Below are 23,043 nucleotides of genomic sequence, written 5' to 3' on the forward strand. Positions count from 1 at the left end.
TGTGTGTGTGTGTGCGTGTGTGTGTGTGTGTGTGTGTGTGTGTATTGATGGACACTTGTGTTGCTTGCATATCTTGCCTATTGTAAATAATGCTGCAGTGAACAGCATGCTGGGGGGCATATATCTTTCCAAATTAGTGTTTTCATTTTTTTCAGATGAATACCCAAGAGTGGAATTGCTGGATCAGGTGATAGTCCTATTTTTAAGTTTTTGAGGAACCTCCATAATGGTTTCCGTAGTGGCTGCACCAGTTTACATTCCCACCAGCAGGGTTCCCTTTCCTCCACATTCTTGTCAACACTTGTTATTTGTTGTCTTTTTAAATCTTTTTTTTTTTTTTTTTTTTGGCTGCACCAGGTTTTAGTTGCAGCATGCAGGATCTTTGTTGCCACGTGTGGGACCTTCGTTGTGGCATGCAGGATCTTTAGTTGGTGCAATGCTTGTGGGATCTAGTTCCCTGACCAGGATCGAACCTGGGCCCCCAGCATTGGGAGCTCGGAGTCTTAGCCACTGGACCACCAGGGAAGTCCCTTGTTGTCTTTTTGATGATGGACACGGGGCTCGAACCTGTGTCCCCTGCATTGGCAGGTGGATTCTTAAGCACTGCACCACCAGGGAAGCCCTACGTTCTTCTTTTAAATATTCTTTTCCATTACGGTTTATCACAGGATATTGAATATAGTTCTCTGTGCTCTACAGTAGGACCTTGTTGTCCATCCAGTCTATATATAATAGTTTACATCTGCTAGCCCAACCTCCCACTCCATCTGTCTGTTCTCTACGTCCGTGATTCTGTTTCTGTTTCATAGATAGGTTCATTTGTGTCATATTTTAGATTCCACGTATAAGTGATAATCATATGGTGTTTGTCTTTCTCTTTCTGACTTACTTCACTTAGTATGATAATCTCTAGTTGCATCCATGTTGCTGCAAATGGCATTATTTTGTCTTTTTATGGCTCGGTAGTAGTCCATTATATATATGTACCGCATCTTCTTTATCCATGCATCTGTCGATGGACATTTAGGTTGTTTCCATGTCTTGGCTATTGTGAATAGTGCTGCTGTGAACATAGAGGTGCATGTGTCATTTTGAATTATAATTTTGTCCAGATATATGCCCAGAAGTGGGATTGCTGGATCATATGAGCTCTATTTTTAGTTTTCGGAGGAACCTCCATACTGTTCTCCATAGTGGCTGCACCAACTTACATTCCCACCGGCAGTGTAGGAGGGTTCCCTTTTCTCTACATCCTTTCCAGCATTTGTTATTTGTGGATTTTTTTTTGTAGATTTTTAAAAATCATGGCCATTCTGACTGGTGTGAGGTGGTATCTCATTGTAGTTTTGATTTCCATTTCTTAGATTAAGAGAATTCTTCAAGTAAATGTCTAGCTACTGAACCCAGTTATAGAGACTGAATATGGAATTTTATGATTTATGACAATCCTAGTTTTTGGAAGAAAATTTGCGTCATTTAGCAGGTATTTAATATGCTCATAACGTTTGATTTCCCAGTACGCATAACTATGCATATGTCAGGCATTGGAGTGTTTAGCAAACTAATGCAATTTGTAATTGAATACATCTGGTCACAGCATTTAATGAAGAAATACTCAGTGTCGGTTCGTGCCTTTAGATAACAAATAGGCTTATATAGTAATTTATGCAGAAAAGTGTCTTATAAATAGTAAAACACCAAATAAATGCCACTTTTTGTTCTAAAATATATGTTTAAAAAGTAATCCTAAAGGGAAAATGTCTCATCTGTTGAGTAAAGTAATTAAAACTTTTTTTTTTTAAATGGGAGGGAAGAACAAAATAGGGGGAAGACAGGAAAATCGCAGCATGTCTGTGTTAGTCAGACTAATATTGTTATAGTAACGAGTCCCAAATACCAGCCATGTAACACAGTGAAGGTTGCTTTCTGCTCCCGCGAAGTTGGCTCTCAACCTGTCAGTCTTTCGATGGTTGTGGTAGTGGTTCCCAGGTGGTGGCTTACTGACCCCCTGCGGTGCTCTGTGGCTCTGCCCCTCTGGTCACTGCGGCAGGGGACAGCTGAAAGGCAAGGCCCTCTTGCCAGCTCTTTCATGGTTCAGTTCAGAAGTGGCAGATCCCTTCTGCCCACAGCCCATTGTCCAGAACCAGTGATGGGAGCCCGCTTAACTCCAAGGGACACTGACGAGCCAGGGAGTGCTGGGGAGGCCAGTGCTCTCTGCCACCTGCCCTGACCTCACACACCTGCACCCAGGCAGCCTGGGAGACCCTCTGTGAAGCAGGAGACTACGGAAAAGCCCTCGATTAAACGTTTTCTTCTTTGACCTGTCTCTTCAATTCAGAATAAGCTGATTTATACACTGAAGTGTATATTCTAGCAACCTTTTATGTTTGTTTTAAAAGAGCGCTTGCCTCGTAGTGTGAACTCCGTGTCTCACTGGTGGTGGCGTTATTTGCTGCTGATTCTGAGATGCTGACCCAGTGTGTTTTTGTCACCATGTAACTCTCTTCCCGTGAGCAGCTACCACCTGTAGTTCCTGTTAGGGCAGCTTGACGACTCCAACATCAAATTATTTTTAATTAGCATTTTAAAATTAGAATTTGTTTCTCGGCCGTTTCTGGAATTTACTGCTGAAAGTCCTTTATTTGGATCGCTACAGATCTTTTCATGGGTAATGTTAGAGCTCTAGGATGTCTATTTTAACTCCCTGGTAAGACATTCTATAAAAGATTTTTAAAATACAGCTAATTTCAGTATAAGAGAAATCATCATCTTCAGGAAACGTACAAAGGGATACTAAGAATTTTTTCAGTAGTAGTGGGTTGATACTTTTAAGCTAAACACATGTGACGAGATTTCCCCATAGCAGGATCCGTGCCTGTACGTTTTGGTGTAGACACATGGGCTGTCATCTGATACCGGTGACAACTGTGTGAGGTGGCCAAGAGCAGCACTGCCAGTGAATGTAGCCGCACCGCCTTTTCCCCCTGCTTTACAGTCAAAATGAGTCATCCTCTAACTTAGTCATCAGAAGACAAACGGTTCACCTTGAAAAAACAGGCAAAAGACTTGACAGATGCTTCACAAAAGAAGGTATACAGATGCCCCCCGTAAGCACATTAAAAGATTCTCAACATCACTAGTTACCAGGGAAATGCAAATAAAACCATGATGCCACTTTACACCTGCTAGAATGGCTGACAGAGGTGCCAGAAGTGGACGCTGGTGAGGGTGTGAGCCACCAGCACACACCGCTGGTGGGCGTGTAAAACGGGAAGGCTGGTGGTCTCTTTCCACGTTAAACAGATATCTACCCTATAGCCTGGAGCTCCACTCTTAGGTGTTATTCAAGAAAAACAACACATGTTCACAAAAAAATGTCTTCTGCAGGAATGATGATAGCAGCTTTACTCCTAATAGCAAAAAGTGGAAATGGCCCAAATGATCAGCAGGATGCACCGGTAACTGTGGCGTTCGCATGCGGCGGACTCAAACTCAGCAGTAAAAAGATGAATGTCATGAACGGAACATCACGCCGAGTGAAAGAAGCCGGGCCCAGGGAGTGCATACCTGTGATTCTGTTTTTACAGTCATCTAGACCAGACTGAACAGATACATGGCGATAGAAATCAGAAGAGTGGCTGCCTTGGGGCAGAGGGGCAGAACTTTCTTGAGGAAGGGGCTTGAGGGAACTTTCTGGGGCAATGAAAACATTCCATAACTTGATAAGCCGTGGGTTACCCAGGCATGTTCATCTGTCAAAAGCGAGGGAACTGACCGTGTAAGATCTGTGTGTTCACGGGATGTGGGGCCCTGGAGGTCAGAGGTGACTGGCGGGGTGGGTCAGGCAGGCCTGGGTTCAAGCTGCGGCCTGCCCTTTGCCTCCCGGCTTCTCCACGTTCTTTTCCGGGGTCTGCGTCCTGACGGCCTCACACATGAGCTGGGGCGGCAAGAGCCATGCTGCATCATTGTCGTGCAGGTCAGTAACTATGGGCTGTTGCTCTTTCTGCCAGATAAACTATTAATCAAGTTTCTCTTTGAAGACTCCTCCCATTTCCTTTCCTCTTAAAATTGGTTTAATAAACAAGGAGAAATGTAAAAAGAAAAATGAAGATCCTGGGAGGCTTAGTTAGTTAATTTTAATTCTAATTAGGATCAAGATTACCTGAAAGAGGGACTTCCCTGGCGGTCCAGGAGTAAAGAATCCGCCTGCCACTTCAGGGGACACGGGTTTGATCCCTGGTTGGGGAACTAAGATCCCACATGCCGCGGGGCAACTAAGCCCGCGTGCCACAACTATTGATCTCTCGCGCCTCAGCGAGAGAGCCCGCGTGCCCTGGAGCCTGCACGCCACAGCCAAAGAGAAAACCCACATGCTGCAACTAGAGAGAAGCCCGCGCACCACAATGAATATACCGCGTGTTGCCACTAAGATCCTACGCAACCAAAAAAAAAAAAGATTACCTAAAAGATGAATTCCCTTGCCCCAAATCCAGAATTTGCTGGTAATAGTCACATATCTATTGACGGGGCCCACACTGAGATATTAATTGCCGGGCTTGGTGGCTCAGGGCACTGTCCGGATGGCATCTTGATTATTTTGCCCGTGGTGTGCAAGGGCTGCTCTGTGGTGCGGGGCAGGTGCCGGGGCAGCCAGAGGCGTTGGTGACTCCCGTGCACTGTAATGTCCTCAAGCAACAGAGTTCACCTGCAAAGGCAGCATCATCTCTTTCTTTGAAGTATAAAATCAAAGTTCATAGATTAAATGAAACGTGAGTCATCTCACAGGAGGAATTAACGTGTGTACTTTTTCTCTGTTTGTCTATAGGAGCTGTAAAACTGATGAGCCTGGCATGTGGGAATCAGCACGTCTGGGCCTGTGATTCCAGGGGTGGAGTTTACTTCCGCGTGGGTACCCAGCCTCTGAATCCCAGTCTGATGCTTCCAGCCTGGATAATGATTGAACCGCCTGTCCAGGTAAGCAAAAGTTAACTGATACCAACTTGCTCGTCGGTAAGCTGCTCGGGTGCTGGTGTTGGGGAGAGGACCGTGCCTGCTAGGGTGGCCTCCCAGCAACTGGGGGAGGAGGGGCGTGTCAGGGAGCCTGGGGACTAAGGTGTGCCCCAGGTCAACACACACTCATTCACTGGCATCCCACACCCAGAATTTGATGTTTGTGAAGTTTAGGGCCGAACAGATTAACGATTATCTGAGCCAATGCTGCTTTTTTTCTTTCTCAAAGTAAAAGTGTTTCATTTCTAACTTTTTACAGAATGAACATTATTTTTGAAAACATCAAACAATATCCAAAAGTATAGAGAAGAAAGTAAAAGTCATTTTCAAATCTTGTCATAGAGAGAATGTATTATTATTTTGTGAGTGCCTTTCCTGGTTTGTTGAAGAAATTCTTCTCCTCGTGCGCCCCGTCCCCTCCCCCGACCCCGGCCGTATTTCAGTTTACCACGTATCCTACATGTTTTTCCGTTTCTTTTGACTGTCCCACCGCTCGAATCAGAAGCGGGAGTGTGATTTTAGTGCACTGTTTAGTTACCCTTAAGTGCCTGACGGGCCTGGTTGCTACGTTAAATGTATTTCTGCTAAAATTTATAAATGGGGGGCTGTGACTTAGTGAGAGTTATTTGCTCTAACTGTTGCTAGTCCCCACTTTGTGACTTTGTTGGGGAAATAAATGAAGTTGCCATATGCAGAGGTGGCAGTGTGGCACGAGTGGTTAGTCCTTGAACAAAAAGTGCTCAACGGGGACAAGAAGGAAATCAGGTGTTTGGGTGAATGCCTGTGTTCATGACTGTCTACATTTTGGGCATCATGAACCCTCAGGGATGGGGCAGCTGAGGTCAAGGTGCAGGGCTGGTCATGAGGACCACCAGTCCTGCCCACGGGACACAGGGCCTGTGCTGGGAGACCCTACAGTTGGGCAGGAGTCCGGTCCCGAGTTCTTTGAGGTCATTGGTCAGCGCTCATGGCCACGGGGAGGCTGGCTGCACGTGGATCTTCCTCCTCACAGGGTCCTGCGAAGAGCGAGTAGAATCGTGTCTGTGAATTAGAAAGCGCTGTGGCAGACGCCCACTCCGCATTCGTCTGCACACGGCGGTGCGCTGACAGCCACGGTCAGGCGACAGGGGCAGGCGTTGTCGCGGGCACTGTGGGCTCTGCTGGTGCGCAGCGAGGGTGAAGGCAAGCCGACCTCTAGCTGGTTTCATTGCTGATGTGACGCCCCCTCAGACGAGGCGCCCTCTTGTTGCCTGCTCCTGTGGTATGGCGCTGTCAGCCTCTGGCGGCTTTATGTTATTTCTTAAAGAGTTGTAATTACCATTTTACAGCAATACAGCTCAGTGGTTTTTAGTGTATTCGAAAAGTTGTACAACCATCACTGCTATCCAATTCTAGAACTTCTTCACCACCCCGAAAAGAAGCCCCCTACCCATTGGTAGACACTCCCTTTTCTTCCAGAACCCCTGTCTCCTCAGCCCCTGGCAGCCACTAATCTACTTTGTGTTTCTATGCACTTGCCTATTCTGGATTTTCCTTTTTCATATAAATGGAATCATATAATATGTGGCCTTTTCATCTGCCATCTTTCACTTGGCTTCATGTTTTCAAAGTTCATCCATGTTGTAACGTGTGTCAGTACTTTATTCCTTTTTATGACTAATATTCCATTGTATGCATAGACCACATTTTGCTTATCCATTCATCAGTTGAGTGACATTTGGGTTGTTCCTACTTTTTGGCTACGATGAATAATGCTGCTGTGAACATTCGTGTACAAGGCTATGTGGACATGCGTTTTCAGTTCTGCTGGGTGTATAACTTTAAGTGGAATTGTGGGGTCATATGGTGATCATATGTTTAACTTCTTAAGGAACCGCCAGACTGTTTGCCACAGTGGCTGCACCATTCTACATTCTACCAGCAATGTATGAGGATTCCAATTTCTCTACATCCTCACTGCAAAATTTCTCTTGCCCAGTTTTTAAATTCTAGCCACCTTAATAGTTGTAAAATAGTATCTCATTGTGGGCTTCTTTTAAAAAACAGGGTAAAAAAGTTTATTGAAACAGGAAAAATTAATTTTTATATTGTGTGGGTTACTGAATGTTCTGATTTATATTAGAACAGACCTGTAGAGAAAGGAAAGCTGATCTGATCCAACTTGGCACTTTTTGTTATAATTCATTTGGTTTTTACGGTTTGTTTGTTTTTTTAAGATCTTTTTGATGTGGACCATTTTTGAAGTCTTTATTGAATTTGTTACAATACTGCTTCTGTTTTATGTTTTGGTTTTTTGGCCACAAGGGATGTGGGACCTTAGGTCCCTGACCAGGGCTCGAACCCGCGTCCCCTGCATTGGAAGGAGGATTCTTAACCATTGGGCCACCAGGGAAGTCCCTCAATAGGGTTTTAAAAAATTTAGATATAATTGACGTATGGCATTGTATTAGTTTCACATGTACAACATAATGATTCAGTATTTGTATATCTTGCAAAATAATCACCACAATACGTCTAGTAAACATCTGTCATGATACGTAGTTACGAATTTTTTTTTCTTGTGATGAGAACTTTGACGATCTACTCTCTTAGCAGCTTTCAAATATGCGATACAGTATTAACTATAGTCACCATACTGTACATTACATCCCCATGTCCTTGTGATTTTGATTTGCATTTCCCTAACGACTCATGAGCATCTTTTCATGTGCTTATTGTTCATTTGCATATCTTATTTGGAGAACTAAAATATTCACATACTTTGCTCATTTTGTAATTGGGTTGTCTTTTTATTATTGAGCTGTAAGACTTCTTTATATATTCTGGATACTAGACCCTTTTAAGAATTATGATTTACAAATGTTTTCTCCCATTCTCTGGACTGTCTTTTCACTTTCTTTATGGTGTCCTTTGATGCACAAAAGTTTTTTATTTTGATGAAGTCCATTTTATCTACGTTTTCCTTTAGTTGTTTATGCTTTTGGTGTCACGTCAAGGACTGCATGAAACTGCGAATTCCTCTTCCTTTCAACATTTAGATTCTAGAATAACCTCTAGGAAGCAAAGCTAAAACTGGGGGAAGAAAGCTTTACTTGCAGTGCTCTATTGACTGTGGTGATCTACAGCTTTGCCCAGGAAAATGGCCAAAATAGAACAAATTCACATGAAAGGGCCTCAAAGCTGTGCTTTGAATAAAGTAGTGGTTGCTAAATAGGCTGTTAAACATTAACTGTTTCATAGCTCCACTAAACGAGACCACGTTTTCTTATTCAGTAGCTTCAGTGCGCTGGAGAAGAAGTGCACTTGGCCGTGGAATTTGTAGGTAGAGAGTTGGTTCCTGTGGGGACAAAAAACAGGCCTTACACTTGCACAGGCCCTTTGCTGCGCTTTTCCAAGCCCTGCTGAGGACCAAGTCCTGGGCCAGCCACTGTCTGCCGGAGCTGTGATGGAACGCTGTGCCCAGGCAGCGTGTCACATGCTCGGTGGCCTCACACTCAGTGTTTTAGGACAAAACCTACCTTTAAATTGAATTTCAAATTGACCTTAAAGTTGCAGAGGGTCCTGAGAAGACTAGTCCAGTGGCGGGGTGGGAGTGGGGTGGGTTGAGGCCCTGTTAAAAGATTTAGAAAGGGGATTCCCTGGTGGCGCAGTGGTTAAGAATCCGCCTGCCAATGCAGGGGACAGGGGTTCGAGCCCTGGTCTGGGAAGATCCCACATGCCGCGGAGCAACTAAGCCCGTGTGCCACAACTACTGAGCCTGTGCTCTAGAACCCGCCAGCCACAACTGCTGAGCCCGTGTGCCACAACTACTGAAGCCTGCGCGCCTAGAGCCCGTGCTCTGCAACAAGGGAAGCCACCGCAATGGGAAGCCCACGCACCACAACAAAGAGTAGCCCCTGCTAGCCGCAACTAGAGAAAGCCCACGTGAAGCAACGAAGACCCGACGCAGCCAAAAGTAAATAAATTTATTTAAAAAAAAAGATTTAGAAAATCAGGACAGTTTGGTTGAATTCAAGTATCAGAATGTAAATGGGGTTTCCATGTTTTGATCATAATCGACCTCTTTTTTTAAAAATTTATTTATTAATTGTTTTTGGCTGCTTCAGGTCTTCGTCGCTATGCACGGGCTTTCTCTAGTTGCGGCGAGTGGGGGGGGCTACTCTTCGTTGCAGTGCGTAGGTTTCTCATTGCGGTGGCTTCTCTTGTTGCGGAGCGCGGGCTTCAGTAGTTGTGGCGCACGGGCTTAGTTGCTCCGCGGCATGTGGGATCTTCCCGGACCAGGGCTCCAACCCGTGTCTGCTGCATTGGCAGGTGGATTCTTCACCACTGCGCCGCCAGGGAAGTCCTCGATCTCTTTCTAGTTTGTTTTATTTCTTCTTGGGCATGCACATCCTGGTCTACAGGTAGGATGTGTGCAGCTGAAGCAAACGGAAGCGGTAACAGATGCTAAAGGGCACAGAGAAGTGAAGTCACAGGGATCTTCTGAAATTAGCAGCGGTTTCTCAATTTCTGTGTCCCTTACTCTTCTCTGGTAAAACATCCCTCCTGTAGGAGTTTTGGGGTGAAGTTTTAACAAAGTACTCAAAACGAATGACTCAGTTTTCAGACTTGCCAACATTTGGAAGGATTTGGAGAAAATATTTATAGTTATGTTTAGCATCTTTTCTTTGGAGTTTGCTGCTTCAGTGGGAGAATTTTCTGTCCATAGTAGAGGTGTGTGTAAAGCGAGCACAGTTGATGCTGTGATTTCGCTGCACTGGGGGCACTGTATGCCCGAGGGGAAGAGGCTCGTCCAGCTAGCCCCACCCGCACTGGTCCCACCTCTTCCTTCAGAGGACCCTCTCTGCCCTCCCTTTGCCCCCTCCGCCTCCAGAGCAGCCCCTGCTCTTCCCTAGCCTGCCCAGTGTCCTGGCCTCCCCTATGGGAGCCTCCAGCTGACTCTTCCTGTGTGGACTGGCCCATCTGGTCTCCGTGGTCGTTTACTCTGCCTGGATTATAGCTTTTCCTGGAAAAGAGAGAAACTAGGAAAACTAAGACTAATATGACTGGTAAGTGGCCAAACGAACACTTAAAAACTTACTTTAAACTCAGCTGCTTTGGGTATTTTTAGCTATATGAACAGAAAAAAACCAAAATAAATATGCAAACGTGGTAACAGGTAATCCCGTGAGAATGCCGTGCTCACAGATGCTGCCAGCGGGCACAGAACTTGATGCTGCTTTACACATCCAGATCTTCAGAGAAGTTCACAGCTAACGTCAGGAAGGCTTGCGTTGGAGAGGCGTTAGGGTTAGAGAAGTCCCCCACCCCTGCTGGGCCTTCCATTGACCTGTCTCGGGGCACCGGGAGCGCACAGGGCGCAGGGAGAGTGGCTGTCACTCTCTGCTCCCGTCCAGGGCGGCTCTGGGCGACCCTGGATGCTGCTCATACTTCCTCCGCGGCTGGCATAGGTCACACACACACAGGGGATGGGGATGGCAGAAGGAGCGGGGCACCCACACCCCAAAGCCCAGCTCTGCAGGTCCAACCAGCCGCCTGCTTCTAAGAATTTTGGGGTGTTCTGAAGACTCGTGTTCCCTCCTGACATAAAAGTACAAGACCTTGGGGGTAATTAAACCAGATTCCTCTCACTGCATTTGGGGCACCATGGGTTAAATCCCTCCTCACATCCCAGTGAGCGATACCACACGGAGACACGACACGGCATCCTGGGACAGGGAGCTCAGAGCTCCGCGTGCCAAACATGAGACACAGTTGCATCTGACAGTACCGGTTTTTTAATAAGAGAAAGAGAGCAGCGTTGCTAGTTACATGCTTAGTGTCTAGGAGGTCCCTGCTCCTGAGGATGTTGCCAGGGGTTCATGCTGAGGCCCAAGTTGAGTTCTGCAGGATGCGTGCAGCATGGGCAGCGACATCCCCTGCACTGTGCTTCCCAGAGGAGGTTTTCTTCCCATGGAGAATAAAAATGTCAGTTACCAAGTATGTCTGATGATTCTGTTTTTGTTTAAAAAAAAATAAAATTATGTGCGGGACTTCTGTGGTGGTCCAATGGTTAAGAATCCGCCTTCCAGTGCAGGGAACGTGGGTTTGATCCCTGGTCAGGGAACTAAGATCCCACATGCCGTGGGGCAACTGGGCCTGTGTGCCACAACTGTGGAGCCTGCGGGCCACAACTAGAGAGCCCGTGTGCTGCAACTACAGAGCCCACGTGCTCTGGATCCTGCATGCCGCAACAAAGAGCCTACGTGCCACAACAGAAGATCCCATGTGCCGCAAGTAAGACCCAACACAGCCAAAAATAAGTAAATAAATATTTTTTAAAAATTGTGTGTACATTGAAAAAATCTATAAAGATATATAGCAAAATGACAGCAGTGGTTATAGCTGTGTGGTGCTGTTGCGCCTGATTGCTTTTCTTCCTTTAATTCACTTCTGTTTTGTGAGTATCTTGCAATGAACTTATATTACTTATGGAGTAAGTTCATAACTGAATAATCTAATAAGAATCAGTCTTGGGAAATAATCAGAAATGTTCCCAAAGCTCTTTGTTTTTATGCTGTTTATGACAGTGGAAGCTTGACTGTGTGCAGTGCAGACAGCGAGGCCGCGTAGGGGAGTGAGGCAGGGGTGGCACCCGCCCTTGTAAAGAGTCTGCTTAGCAGATTATTACAATGACAGTTATTATAATAATTACGGATGGGGACTTCCCTGGCGGTCCAGGGGTTAAGACTTGGTGCTTTCATTGCCGAGGGCCCGGATTCAATCCCTGGTTGGGGAGCTAAGATCCTGCAAGCCACGCAGAGCAGCCAAAAAATAAACAAATAAATAAAATGCATAGGCAGGGCATTACAACAGTTGTTATGGCTTTATCCTTTATGTTCTAGAAGCTGGGGAAAGATTGCACACGTTAGGTAGAAAAATGGGAGCCATAAAAAAGACCGAAATTGAACTTGCAGGGATAAAAATTGTAATCCCTGAGATGCAAATCCCCTGGATGAGATCAGCGGCAGTGTAGACATCGCAGGAGAAAAGATTGGTGAGCTCGAAGACACAGTGATTAAAAGCTTCCAAACTGAAACAGAGAGAAAAGAGACTGGAAAGAAAATGCAGGGCGTGAATGAGCACAGGACAACTTCACGTGGCCTAATATAAATATAGTCAGAGCTCCAAAGGAGAAGAGAGGGGGGAGGTGACAGGAAAAATACTTGAGGAAGTATGGCTGAAAATAACCCGAACTTGATGGAATTATTATGTTGAGTGAAGAAGTCAGGTGGAAAAATACTACGTATTATAATGATTAATTTACATGAGATTTAGAGAATGCTGATTCATCTGTAGTTCCAGAGAGCAGTGGTTGCTTGGGGACCTGTGAGGGCAGCAGGATTGGAAGGGGTTATGAAGGAGGGGTGCGGGGTGTGTCAGCAGTGTAGGCATATGGCAACAGGGATCAAATTGTACCCCTTTTTCCTTTTTGGCTGTGCCACGCGGTTTATAGGATCTTAGTTCCCCAACCAGGGATTGGACCCAGGTCCCAGCAGTGAAAATGCGGAGTCCTAACCACTGGACCGCCGGGGAGTTCCCACAAATCGTACGCTTTAAATGTGTGCGTTTTATTTTATGAGAGTCACACCCCTGCAGAGCTGTTTAAAATGTATCAGACAGTAAAAAAGTGTAAAGGAATGCGAGAGTGCGCGGGGCTGTGCTGGGCACTGCAGGGGAGCAGGGGTGAGGGAGGCCGCCCCTGGAGGGAGATGAAAGCTCGGTGACCAAAGGCAGAGGGGGCAGTAGGTCAGGGTAGCAGCCAGGAAGGAGACCCAGGTCACCAAGGGTTGCCAGCTCTGGCTCCTGTGGACGATGTAGTCCTTGAACTGGGCCTGGCAGACCCAGTGGGCACTTCCAGTGACCAGCAAGTAATTCATTTGGCCCAGTGTTTCTGAGTAGGGAAAAGTGCTGCTCCGTGGTGCTTTGGGCAGGACAGTTCGTTGTTGGGGTCCATTCTTGGGGACCATCCTCAGCCTGGTGAGACATCAGTTTCTTGTGCCTCTCGGCTCTAAATCCTAGTCGTACCCAGCAAGACCCTCTGGGAGGGTAGGATGCAGGAAGGGCATCGTGTGACAGGAGACTCAAGAGGTCCTCGGGCTCAGGTTCTGGGGGAGTTGGCCCTTGGCCTGGAGAGTTTGCCATTGACCCCAGGGGCAGTCGGTGTCCCCGACGGCTGGGGCGCGACAGGCTGTAGGCGAGGAAGGCCTGCAGTGAGCCGTGAAACTCTTCGGCCTGGCTCCCTGAATCCAGAGTGCACATCTGTGAGACGCAGGGCTGGGGTGGCAGGTGAGTGGGGACCCTGACGACGAATGTTTGGGGTACAGGAGGCCAGTGTGTGTTGGGGTCCAGGCCTTCTCTCGGTGACGAGACCGGCTGCCCCCGTTGGCCTGCCAGCTCTGTCGCAGATGCGTCAGGTCTCGCTGACATGGCGGGAAGGTGTGGCGGCATTTCCCCCTCAGCAGCAGGGGACAGTGCTCGGGGACACAGCGGCCCCTGGGGCTCTGCCAGCCAGGACCTTCAGTGTCAGAGTCTGCTCTTTGAAGTCAAAAGAACCTGAACTGGGCTTCCCTGGTGGCACAGTGGTTGAGAGTCTGCCTGCTGATGCAGGGGACACAGGTTCGTGCCCCGGTCCGGGAAGACCCCACATGCCGTGGAGCGGCTGGGCCCGTGAGCCATGGCCGCTGAGCCTGCGCGTCCGGAGCCTGTGCTCCGCAACAGGAGAGGCTGCAACAACAGTGAGAGGCCTGCGTACTGAAAAAAAAAAAAAAAAGAACCTGAACTAAAAGTTATTTTTTTCCATATGAGACCAAATGACCTTGGGCACGTTGTCCAAACTCACTGGCCCTTCATCTCCTGACCAGTAAAGTGAAGAATCACATCCACCTGGGGACCGGCTGAGGTACTTGCTGAGAATGTCCAGGCCTGGGTCCCTTCCCTGGAGATCAGCTCAGCGGGATGGGGCTCAGGCATCTTGATTGGTTGGTTCTTATTTTAATCAGAGTCACACACGTAACTGTACAGGTTACACGTCAGCTGGTTCTACAGGTGTGCTACAGGAAACGCGTCTGCCCGCCCATCATCCCCCGTCTAGAGAACTCCTTTCTTTTGGCATCATCTCCCTGAGTAACTTCGTAGGGAGCTGTGTCTCTATCCTTCTAGCTCTAGAGGTTTTCAGTTGACTCCTGCTGGAAGGGAAGGGTGCCTGTCCCCCCAGCCATGCGCCCGTCTCCCTGCTTCCATCCTCGGGAGCTGCGGTGCTGTGATGGGGCGCACACCCTTCAGAGCTGAGCCGGGCAGTAAACTGCACTCCGTTTGCTTGTCCACACGACTCTCTGTTTTCCCTGGGCTCGATCGTTGTCTTTTCTTCCCATCTGGTTTTCTGTGTTTTACACATTCAACCCCAGGCTCTCCCTGCCAGCTGTGTCCGTTTCCCTTCCGTACACTTGGGCGTGTGGGCTCCATCCCATTCTTGGAGTCATCTGTCCTGGATGCTCTGGCCGGCCCTCTGGCCTGATCACTCTGTCCTCCTGGGCCCCCTTTGCCTTGCTCGTGCTTTGGATCCCTTCTCTCCTGGATCCTGTGTCTTCTTCTGTCTCTTTTTTTTGGTGGAGTTTATCCTCCGGTCGGTTCCTGAGAAGGGTCTGTAGAGGTAACTTTTGGACGCATTGTGTGTCTGAAAGTCTTTGCCCACGTTCATCCTTGACCTTGTATGAGTATAGCAGTCTAGGTTGGAAATAGACTTCCTTTAGAATTTTAAGGTCTTCTTCCGTCATCTCCTGGTGTCCAGTATTGCTGTTGAGAAGTTTGAAGCCATTCTAATACCTGATCCTTGATATTTGACCTGCTTTTTCTCTCTGGAAGTTTGTAAGATCTGTTTGTTCCCAGCGTTCTGAGAGCAGAGTGATATGTGCCTGGGGGAGCCTGTTTTATCCTTCGTGCCAGGAGCCCTTTCAGCCTGGAGCTCACGGTGTTTGTTCTGGGATGTGTCCTGTTCCCATGCTGGCAGTCACCTTCTGGCCTCTGCCCCTCCCATTTCTGTGTCCTCTTTCTGGGCGTCCTGCTTTCGTACTGTGGACTTCCTAAAGTGGCCTCTACTTTTCTTACCTTTTCTCTCCTATTTTCTTTCTCTTTATGTTTTTATCTTTCTTCTTTATCCTGCAACCCCTCTATTGGGTTATTTCGATAAAAATACACACACACACACACACACACACACAAACATACACTTTTTTTGGGGGGGGGCCACACTGTGAGGCTTGTGGGATCTTAGTTCCCTGCCCAGGGGTTGAACCCAGGCCCTCGGGAGCGAGAGCATGGAGTCCTAATCACTGGACCGCCAGGGAATTCCTCTGTGATTATATTTTAAATTTCTGGACGCTCCTTTTGCTGTTTCACAGTGGTCGAGTCTTCCCTTGCCCTCAAGGACGTTTTTGAAGTTTCTTCCCATGCGTGGTCTCCGTGTCCCTTGAGTTGCCTGCTTTCTGTCTCTCCGCTGTCTTCTCCACGCAGGGGCTTTCTGTAGACGTTGGTGACCTTGGTGTAAGCGGGGGGCCCACAAGCCTGGCTGGGGCCCCTGAGCGTGCATGACACGTGCTGGCTGCGGTCTCTGCACGGCGATCGGGCTGTGTGGTTTGCTGGGGGGGGGGGGGTCCCTGCTCTCAGCTGCTGAGTCCTTTCCTGCTCATTCTCCACTTTCCAGCCTCCAAAGTTGTGTGGCAGTTTTCTCCTCTTGTCATTATCCTTGTGAGATTTGAACTTAACAACAAAAAAACCTCTTCCACTCTCGCTGTAGTGTTGTTTCTTTCAGAAGGGACTGCAAGGATAGATGCGTGTGTTTCTTCTGTTATCATTGCCCAGGAGGCTGTGGGCTTTTCAAAGCACTGCAGGTGATTCGGACACACACCCAGTGCTGAGAGCCATGGTGTAGGTCCTCCCTTCCAACTCCGCACTCGTGGTGGTAGGGCTCCTCAGAGGATGCCCCCTCCCTCCTGTCCATTTTCCTTTAATCCTCTGAGCATCTCTGAGTGGTGTCGAGGTATCGGTGGAGCTCTCTGTTACACACTGAGTCGTTGACGAACACAGTGGTGCTGCCTGCAGGTGAGGGAGAAGACCTCCAAAAATGGAGTCTAACGCTGTTGGACGGAGCGGCCCCACTTTGAGGGCAATTGGTTTTCTGCCACTTCTTTACTTTTTTCCCCACATCGCCTTTTTTCCCATGGCTCCATTTGAACACCTGTTGTTTTGAGCTTTCATCCCTTCAAGCCCTGTTCCTAAGAAACATTAGCCTTCCCTGGAGTATTTGTCCCTAAACCTTTCTTCTCATTCTGGAAGGCTGTGACCCCCAGTCCAGGGCCGCCAGGGTACGGATGGGCCTCCCCAGCCCTGCAGCAGTCCGCTTACCGGTCTCTAACACCCGATGATCCAGAGATTAGAACAAACACCCAGGGATCTGTCCCAGCTGACAGGTGTGTGCTAGTACCAGGAAGGGTCTGCATGCGGTCCCAGGGGAGCAAACCATAGGGTCACCTCCAGGGACCTTTCCCTTCTGGGCTTTGCTGCTCTGGGCAGCAGCCGGTGAACAGGGCCTCAGCACCAGGCATTCAGTTGAGCAGCTGAATGTGAGAAACTCTTGGAGGCACTTGCACCCTGGGATAGAGTTTCTGCAGACCTCGTATCACAGCAACGCTGGAGCCCTGCTGCTGACCACGGGCACAGTCATCCGGGCTGGGGTCCGCTCCCCAGTGGTGAACAGAAAGAGTGATCACGGCCGACCTCACCAGCCCCTGCTCAGGAAGAGCGGAACGTAACAGCTGCCCAGGAAACCTGTTTCCGAGTGTTTTTCTTAGCACATCCCCCTGCAATTAGCAGATGCTATGTCTTGCTGGATTCAGACCAGATGCGGGGGCCTAGGAGATTGCAGGAGCCGGCGCAGGAATCCCCAGGGGGGAGGTCCTCTGGCTTTGCAGTCGGCCAACTAGAGGAAGAAAGAAGCAGAGGAACTTTGCTCCCATCCAGAGCCCGGCATCTGGTGGCCTCGCTCAGCTGGGTCAGCAGTTTTAGCAGTGCAACTCATTCTCCAGGTAAAATCCTATACTTCAGCCAAACGTGTTCCACCAGTACTGGCAGAGCTGCTCCCGTGCACCTGCCCTGGGTGCCTGCCACAGGGGTCCAAGGCAGCTCGCAGAGCGGGGCTCGCAGGCCTCAGGGGAGACCACTGGGCGGCACAGCAGGCCCAGGGCAACCAGAACTGCCATGTCCCAGACTCAGAGCGTGAAAACCTGGTAGGGGAGCCTCGCAGGTCACCTGCTCATCCTCCAGCTGAGGACACAGAGCCCGAGGAGGAGGGGGTCTGCCCCGGGTCACGCGCTGAGTTGAAGGCCAAAGTGTCTGAGAGCCTGCTGGTACTTTAAATACAGGCTGTTAACACTGGTATCCAGGTTTGAAGCTTATGTGAAATGAGAAGGAATAGACCAGAGGCAGCACGAAGATCCCCTACAGGAGAAAACGCGGAAGAACTAAAATGACCCGACAGACCTCAGAAAGTGCGACAACTCTGGGGCCACGTGCCCAGGGACAGCCTGAGGGCTTCCCTACAGCAGCCTCGGGGTGCTCGGTCCAGACCCCAAATCCTCAAGGAAAGGCAAAGTTCACCGTGTGTCACAAATGTTAGGTGGATTCAAGGTTCATTAGGACAGAGGGAGGGCACAACTTGGAGGGGAAGGAAGGGGATCAAGAAAGTGGGACTGGCCACCATGAGGGGTTAGGGTTTCTCTCCAGAAAGCATCTTTCGTGGTGTGGCCTGTGCTGCTCTGCAGGCTCTCCGATTCATCCGCCTTGGTGTTCCTGAAACATTCCTGCTGAGTTTTATCCAAGGCCACATAAAGTCCACACCAGAAGGATCTGTCTAGATAAACATTACCTTTGGTTGCGAAATTTTCAATTTTTTTTCTTTTCTCCTGGATTTATTCACATTCTGGCTGAGTGAGGGTGTGTGTGTGTGTGTGTGTGTGTGTGTGTGTGTGTGTGTGTGTGTTCCTTGGGACAAAGGCTCAGTCTGCTACAAGTCTGGAGAACTCTGGTCTGAGCCCCAGAGCCATGGGCAGGACCCTCACTTCTCAGCCTTAGTTTTGTCAGTTTTCTCACCCAGGATATGAGGGGGTTGGGCTTAGCCGGTCTCCTGCATCCTTTCCAGCCCCAAATCGGTTTTGGTGAGCCCTTGATTCAGAAAAGCCAGAGCTTTTTAGTAAGAGGCTGTGTTTTCTCTTGAGCTGGAGTTGCTTGTGCTGCCCTCCCTCTCCTCACGTGGGGTTCCTGAGCCTTGCTGCCCCCCGATATGCCAGTTGCATGAGGGTTTCTTGAGCAGAGGCTCTGTGAGACCAGCCACGCTTGGAGCTCTGCGGGCTGTGAAAATGGAAAAGCGTGACGGATTCCGAGTCTGCCCAGCCCCTAGGGGAGTGGGGTGTGGGGGGCACACTGGGGAAGGCCTGGTGGGATGAGCCTGGATGGGGCCCCTTTGGGCTGGGAGATGGGGCAGGGGGTCCTTCAGGAGGCCAGCGAAGCAGGCGGTTTGTGAGCAGGGACGGTTTTCGCAGCAGTCTTGCAAAGGGGAATCCAGAGGTGGGGTGCAAAGTCCTGTTTGCTTAGAGCCAAAGCCCAGCGCTGTTGGGCCTGGCCAACCGTGAGGCCAGAAAGGGGGTGCTGCTGGGAGAGGGTGCAGGGTTGTGGGGGGTGGGGGTTACCCTGCAGGTAGCAGGGACCGTGGCCAACGGTGCAAGACAGTTAGATGCCCAGCGCAGACTATCCTGCAGCCCCAGGTAGGATGGAGACCAGTTCGGAGGCCCCTGAAGCAACTGAGGCCACACACCACAGGGGCCAAGCTTGCAGTCTCACGAAATTGGGTAGAAAACCAATGTTAGTGAAAATAGCTGAGGGAGGGCTGAACAACTTCTGGGTTGCACACTTCTGCCTGCCTCAGCTGCCACCAGCGGAGGGCAGGTGACCGGTGACCAGAGCCATCAGCTGTATCTCTCCATTGTCTGTGATTACCAGAGTCATTTATCCTATGAGTGTGTGGTCTTTTTTTTTTTTTTTATTGGAGTATAGTTGATTTACAAATGCTGGGTTAGTTTCTTCTGTACAGCAAAGTGAATCAGTTATACATATACATATAGCCACTCTTGTTTAGATTCTCTTCTCATACAGGCCATTACAGAGTACTGAGTAGAGTTCCCTGGGCTATACAGTAGGTTCTTATTAGTTATCTATTTTATATATAGTATAGTGTGTACGTGTCAATCCCAATCTCCCAATTTATCTCTCCCCCCCATCCCCTGGTAACCACAAGTTTGTTTTCTACATCTGTGACTCTGTTCCTGTTTTGTAATTAAGTTCATGTGCACCCTTTTTTTAGATTCCACATATGAGCGATATCATATGATATTTCACTTTCTCTGTCTGACTTACTTCACTCAGTTTGACAATCTCTAGGTCCATCCATGTTGCTGCAAATGACATTATTTTGTTCTTTTTTTATGGCCGAGTAACATTCCATTGTATATATGTACCACATCTTCTTTATCCATTCCTCTGTCAATGGACATTTAGGTTGCTTCCCATGTCCTGGCTATTGTGAATAGTGCTGCAGTGAGCACCGGGGTGCATGCATCCTTTCAAATTATGGTTTTCTCCAGATATGCCTAGGAGTGGGATTGCTGGGTCATATGGTAGTTCTGCTTTTAGTTTTCTGAGGAAACTCCATACTGTTCTCCATAGTGGCTGCACCAATTTACATTCCCACCAACAGTGCAAGAGGCTTCCCTTTTCTCCACACCCTCTCCAGCATTTATTGTTTGTACACTTTTTGATGATGGCCATTCTGACCGGTGTGAGGTGATGCCTCATTGTCGTTTTGATTTGCATTTCTCTAACAATTAGTGATTTTGAGCATCTTTTCATGTGCTTTTTGGCCATCTGTATGTGTGGTCTTCAGAGTGTGTGGTCTTACCACAACTAACTTAGTGACTGTAGTCCGAATTCTTGGGGGAATATACGAGACGAGAAGCTTGGAGTCAGAGTTAACAAGTACTGTATGTAACTCAAAAACAAGCTTGTCTTGATTCCAGGAAACACGGAACCTGTCACATTTCCAGCTCATGTTATCTAAACTCAGCTGTATTTTTGCTGCATCTGGCAGCTAAGATGAATCCCTTAACCTGAAAACGGTCACTCTGGGCCCCCAGGCCGCTGCGCACAGCAGCAGAACCTTCGGAGTCCCAGTTTGGGAACAGTCCATCACGTGAAAACTTCACCCCTTAACTTCAACATCATGTCTAGTCAAGATCTCAGTTTATAAATTGTGGAGAGTCTCAGTTAATGGGAGAGAGTAATGGTATATCCTGTAACACTGGTGTTACTTGTTCATAATAATGAGTAACTGAGTGCTTATCTTCTGAGAACATGGGGTGTTTACAGTCATGAGCAGCCCCTTTGATTTGTAAATATCAAAGCAGGTTGGTGACTGTGATCTGGGTGCTTCCAGAGAGGGGGTGTGGCTCCCTCCCCATCACCTGCACTGCAGCTCATCTTTAAAGGACACTTAAAAATAAGCAGGAATAGGCACACACCCACACACACTCACACACTTGCACACGTGTACACACACACATACACATACTGTCTCACAGACTTTGGAAGCACACCAAGATTATACATAATTTTTTAGCATTTCCAAATGATGTTAAATCTTAAATTCCTTATTTATTCCATTTTACAAATTGCATCCGTCTTTCTTTTTTTCATTTTTATGAAGTTTTGAATATGAATAAACCAAAATTCTAACCTGCCTGCTTCTTTTTCTTATTGAGATTTTTATTGTGAAAACTGCAGGTTCACTTGCATTTGTAGGAAATAATAGAAACCCTGTGTACCTTTTACCCAGTCTCCCCCAGTGATGACATCTTGCAAAACAATAGTACATTGTCACAACCAAGCCTGTCTACTTTTTGTTTTTTAAAAAATTGTGGTAGGGGCTTCCCTGGTGGCGCGGTGGTTAAGAATCCACCTGCCAACGCAGGGGACACAGGTTCAAGCCCTGGTCCGGGAAGATCCCACATGCCGTGGAGCAACTAAGCCCGTGCACCACAACTACTGAGCCTGCGCTCTAGAGCCTGTGAGCCACAACTATTGAGCCCGCATGCCACAACTACTGAGCCCACATGCCACAACTACTGAGCCCGCGCACCTAGAGCCCGTGCTCCGCAATAAGAGAAGCCACCGCAGTGAGAAGCCCGCACACCACAACAAGGAGTAGTCCCCGCTCACGGCAACTAGAGAAAGTCCAGCACAGCAACGAAGACCCAACGCAGCCAAAAATAAATAAGTAAATAAATTTATTTAAAAGAAAAAAAAATTGTGGTAAAATACACACACATAAAATTTACCATCATTGGCATTCAGTGCATTCACAGCGTTGTGTAACTTTTATCACTGTGTGATTGCAGAGCAGTTTCATCATCCCAGAAGGAAGCCCTGCACCCAGTAGCAGTCCCTCTCCGTTCTTCCCTCCCCCCAACCCCTGGCAACCACTAATCTGCCTCCTCTCTGTATGGATTTTTCTCTCCTGGATGTTTCATATAAGTGGAGTCATACAATATGTGGCCTTTTGTGATTGGCTTTGTTCACTGAGCATCATTTTTTAAAAAAAATATTTATTTATTTATTGGCTGCGTTGGGTCTTAGTTGCGGCACGTGGGATCTTTCGTTGGCTCTCTAGTTGAGAGGCGTGGGCTTAGTTGCCTCACGGCATGTGGGATGTTAGTTCCCCAACCGGGGATTGAACCGGCGTCCCCTGTATTGCAAGACATTCTTAACCACTAGACCACCAGGGAAGCCCTGAGCATCATGTTTTTGAGGTTGTATCAGTATCAGTACTTCATTCCCTTTTTTTTTTTTTTTTTTCTTTTGCGGTACGCGGGCCTCTCACTGCTGTGGCCTCTCCCATTGCGGAGCACAGGCTCCGGACGCGCAGGCTCAGCGGCCATGGCTCACGAGCCCAGCCGCTCCGCGGCATGTGGGATCTTCCCGGACCGGGGCACGAACCCGTGTCCCCTGCATCGGCAGGCAGACTCTCAACCACTGCGCCACCAGGGAAGCCCTCTTCATTCCTTTTTATTGCTGAATGCTATTCCATTGTATGGATAAGACCACATTTTGTTTACCCACTCATCAGTTGGTGGACATGTGGGTTGTTTCCACTTTCTGGCTGTTGTTAAGAGTGTTGTCATGAACATTCGTGTAGCTTCTGTTTGAACATCTGTTCCAATTCCTTAGGTATATATCTAGGAGTGGAATTTCTGGGTCGTATGGTAATTCTATGTTTAACCTTGGAGGAACTGCCGAACTGTTTTCCACAACAGCTGCACCATTTGACATCCCCAGCAGCATATATGAGAATTCCTGTTTCTCCATATCCTTACCAATACTTGTTTTCCATTTTCTTTTTTTAGCCATCCTAGTGGGTGTGAAATGATGCCTCACTGTGGTTTTCATTTATATTTCCCTAATGACTAATGACGTTGAACATCTTTCCATCTGTTTGTTGGCCATGTGTACGTCTTCAGAGAAATGTCCATTCAAGTCCTTTGACCTTTTTAAAGTTCAGTTGTCTTTTTGTTATTGGATTTTATTTTATTTTTGTTGTTGTTGGATTTTTAAAGAGTTTTTAATTCTGGATACTAGACCTTTATCAGATATATGATTTGGAGATATTTTCTCCTATTCTGTGGGTTTTTTTACTTTCTTTATGGTGTCCTTTGATGTACAAAAGTTTTTAATTTTGATGAGGTCCAATTTATCTTTTTTGTTATTGGTGCCATATCTAAGAAACCATTGCCAGATTTAGCTCTTACATTTATTTATTATTTATTTATTGGCTGTGTTTTTGTTTTTCGTTGCTGCGCGTGGGCTTTCTCTAGTTGTGGCGAGCGGGAGCTA

General features: G+C 47.8%; 1 protein-coding gene across 8 annotated transcripts in view; it reads left to right on the top strand.

Moving 5' to 3' along the window:
- TECPR2 (tectonin beta-propeller repeat containing 2) overlaps positions 1 to 23,043 on the top strand; it is a 95,494-nt gene that overhangs the window by 62,230 nt on the left and 10,221 nt on the right. For 7 of the 8 annotated variants that reach the window (XR_016392275.1, XR_016392276.1, XM_089908213.1 and 4 more), the window contains one exon: positions 4,826 to 4,974. Coding sequence is in view for 6 of the 8 variants with exons in the window: in XM_089908213.1 (XP_089764339.1) it covers positions 4,826 to 4,974 (149 nt within the window). In the remaining 2 variants the exon portion in view is untranslated. Of the gene's footprint in view, positions 1 to 4,825; positions 4,975 to 5,269; positions 22,028 to 23,043 lie in introns of those variants that run through there. The other variant, XM_022576044.3, reaches the window with a different exon arrangement.

Source organism: Delphinapterus leucas, chromosome 2 (genome assembly GCF_059928025.1).
Source record: "Delphinapterus leucas isolate spDelLeu-1000000601 "Yukka" chromosome 2, BTC_Dleu_Yukka2, whole genome shotgun sequence".
Classification (NCBI taxonomy): Eukaryota; Metazoa; Chordata; class Mammalia; order Artiodactyla; family Monodontidae; genus Delphinapterus; species Delphinapterus leucas.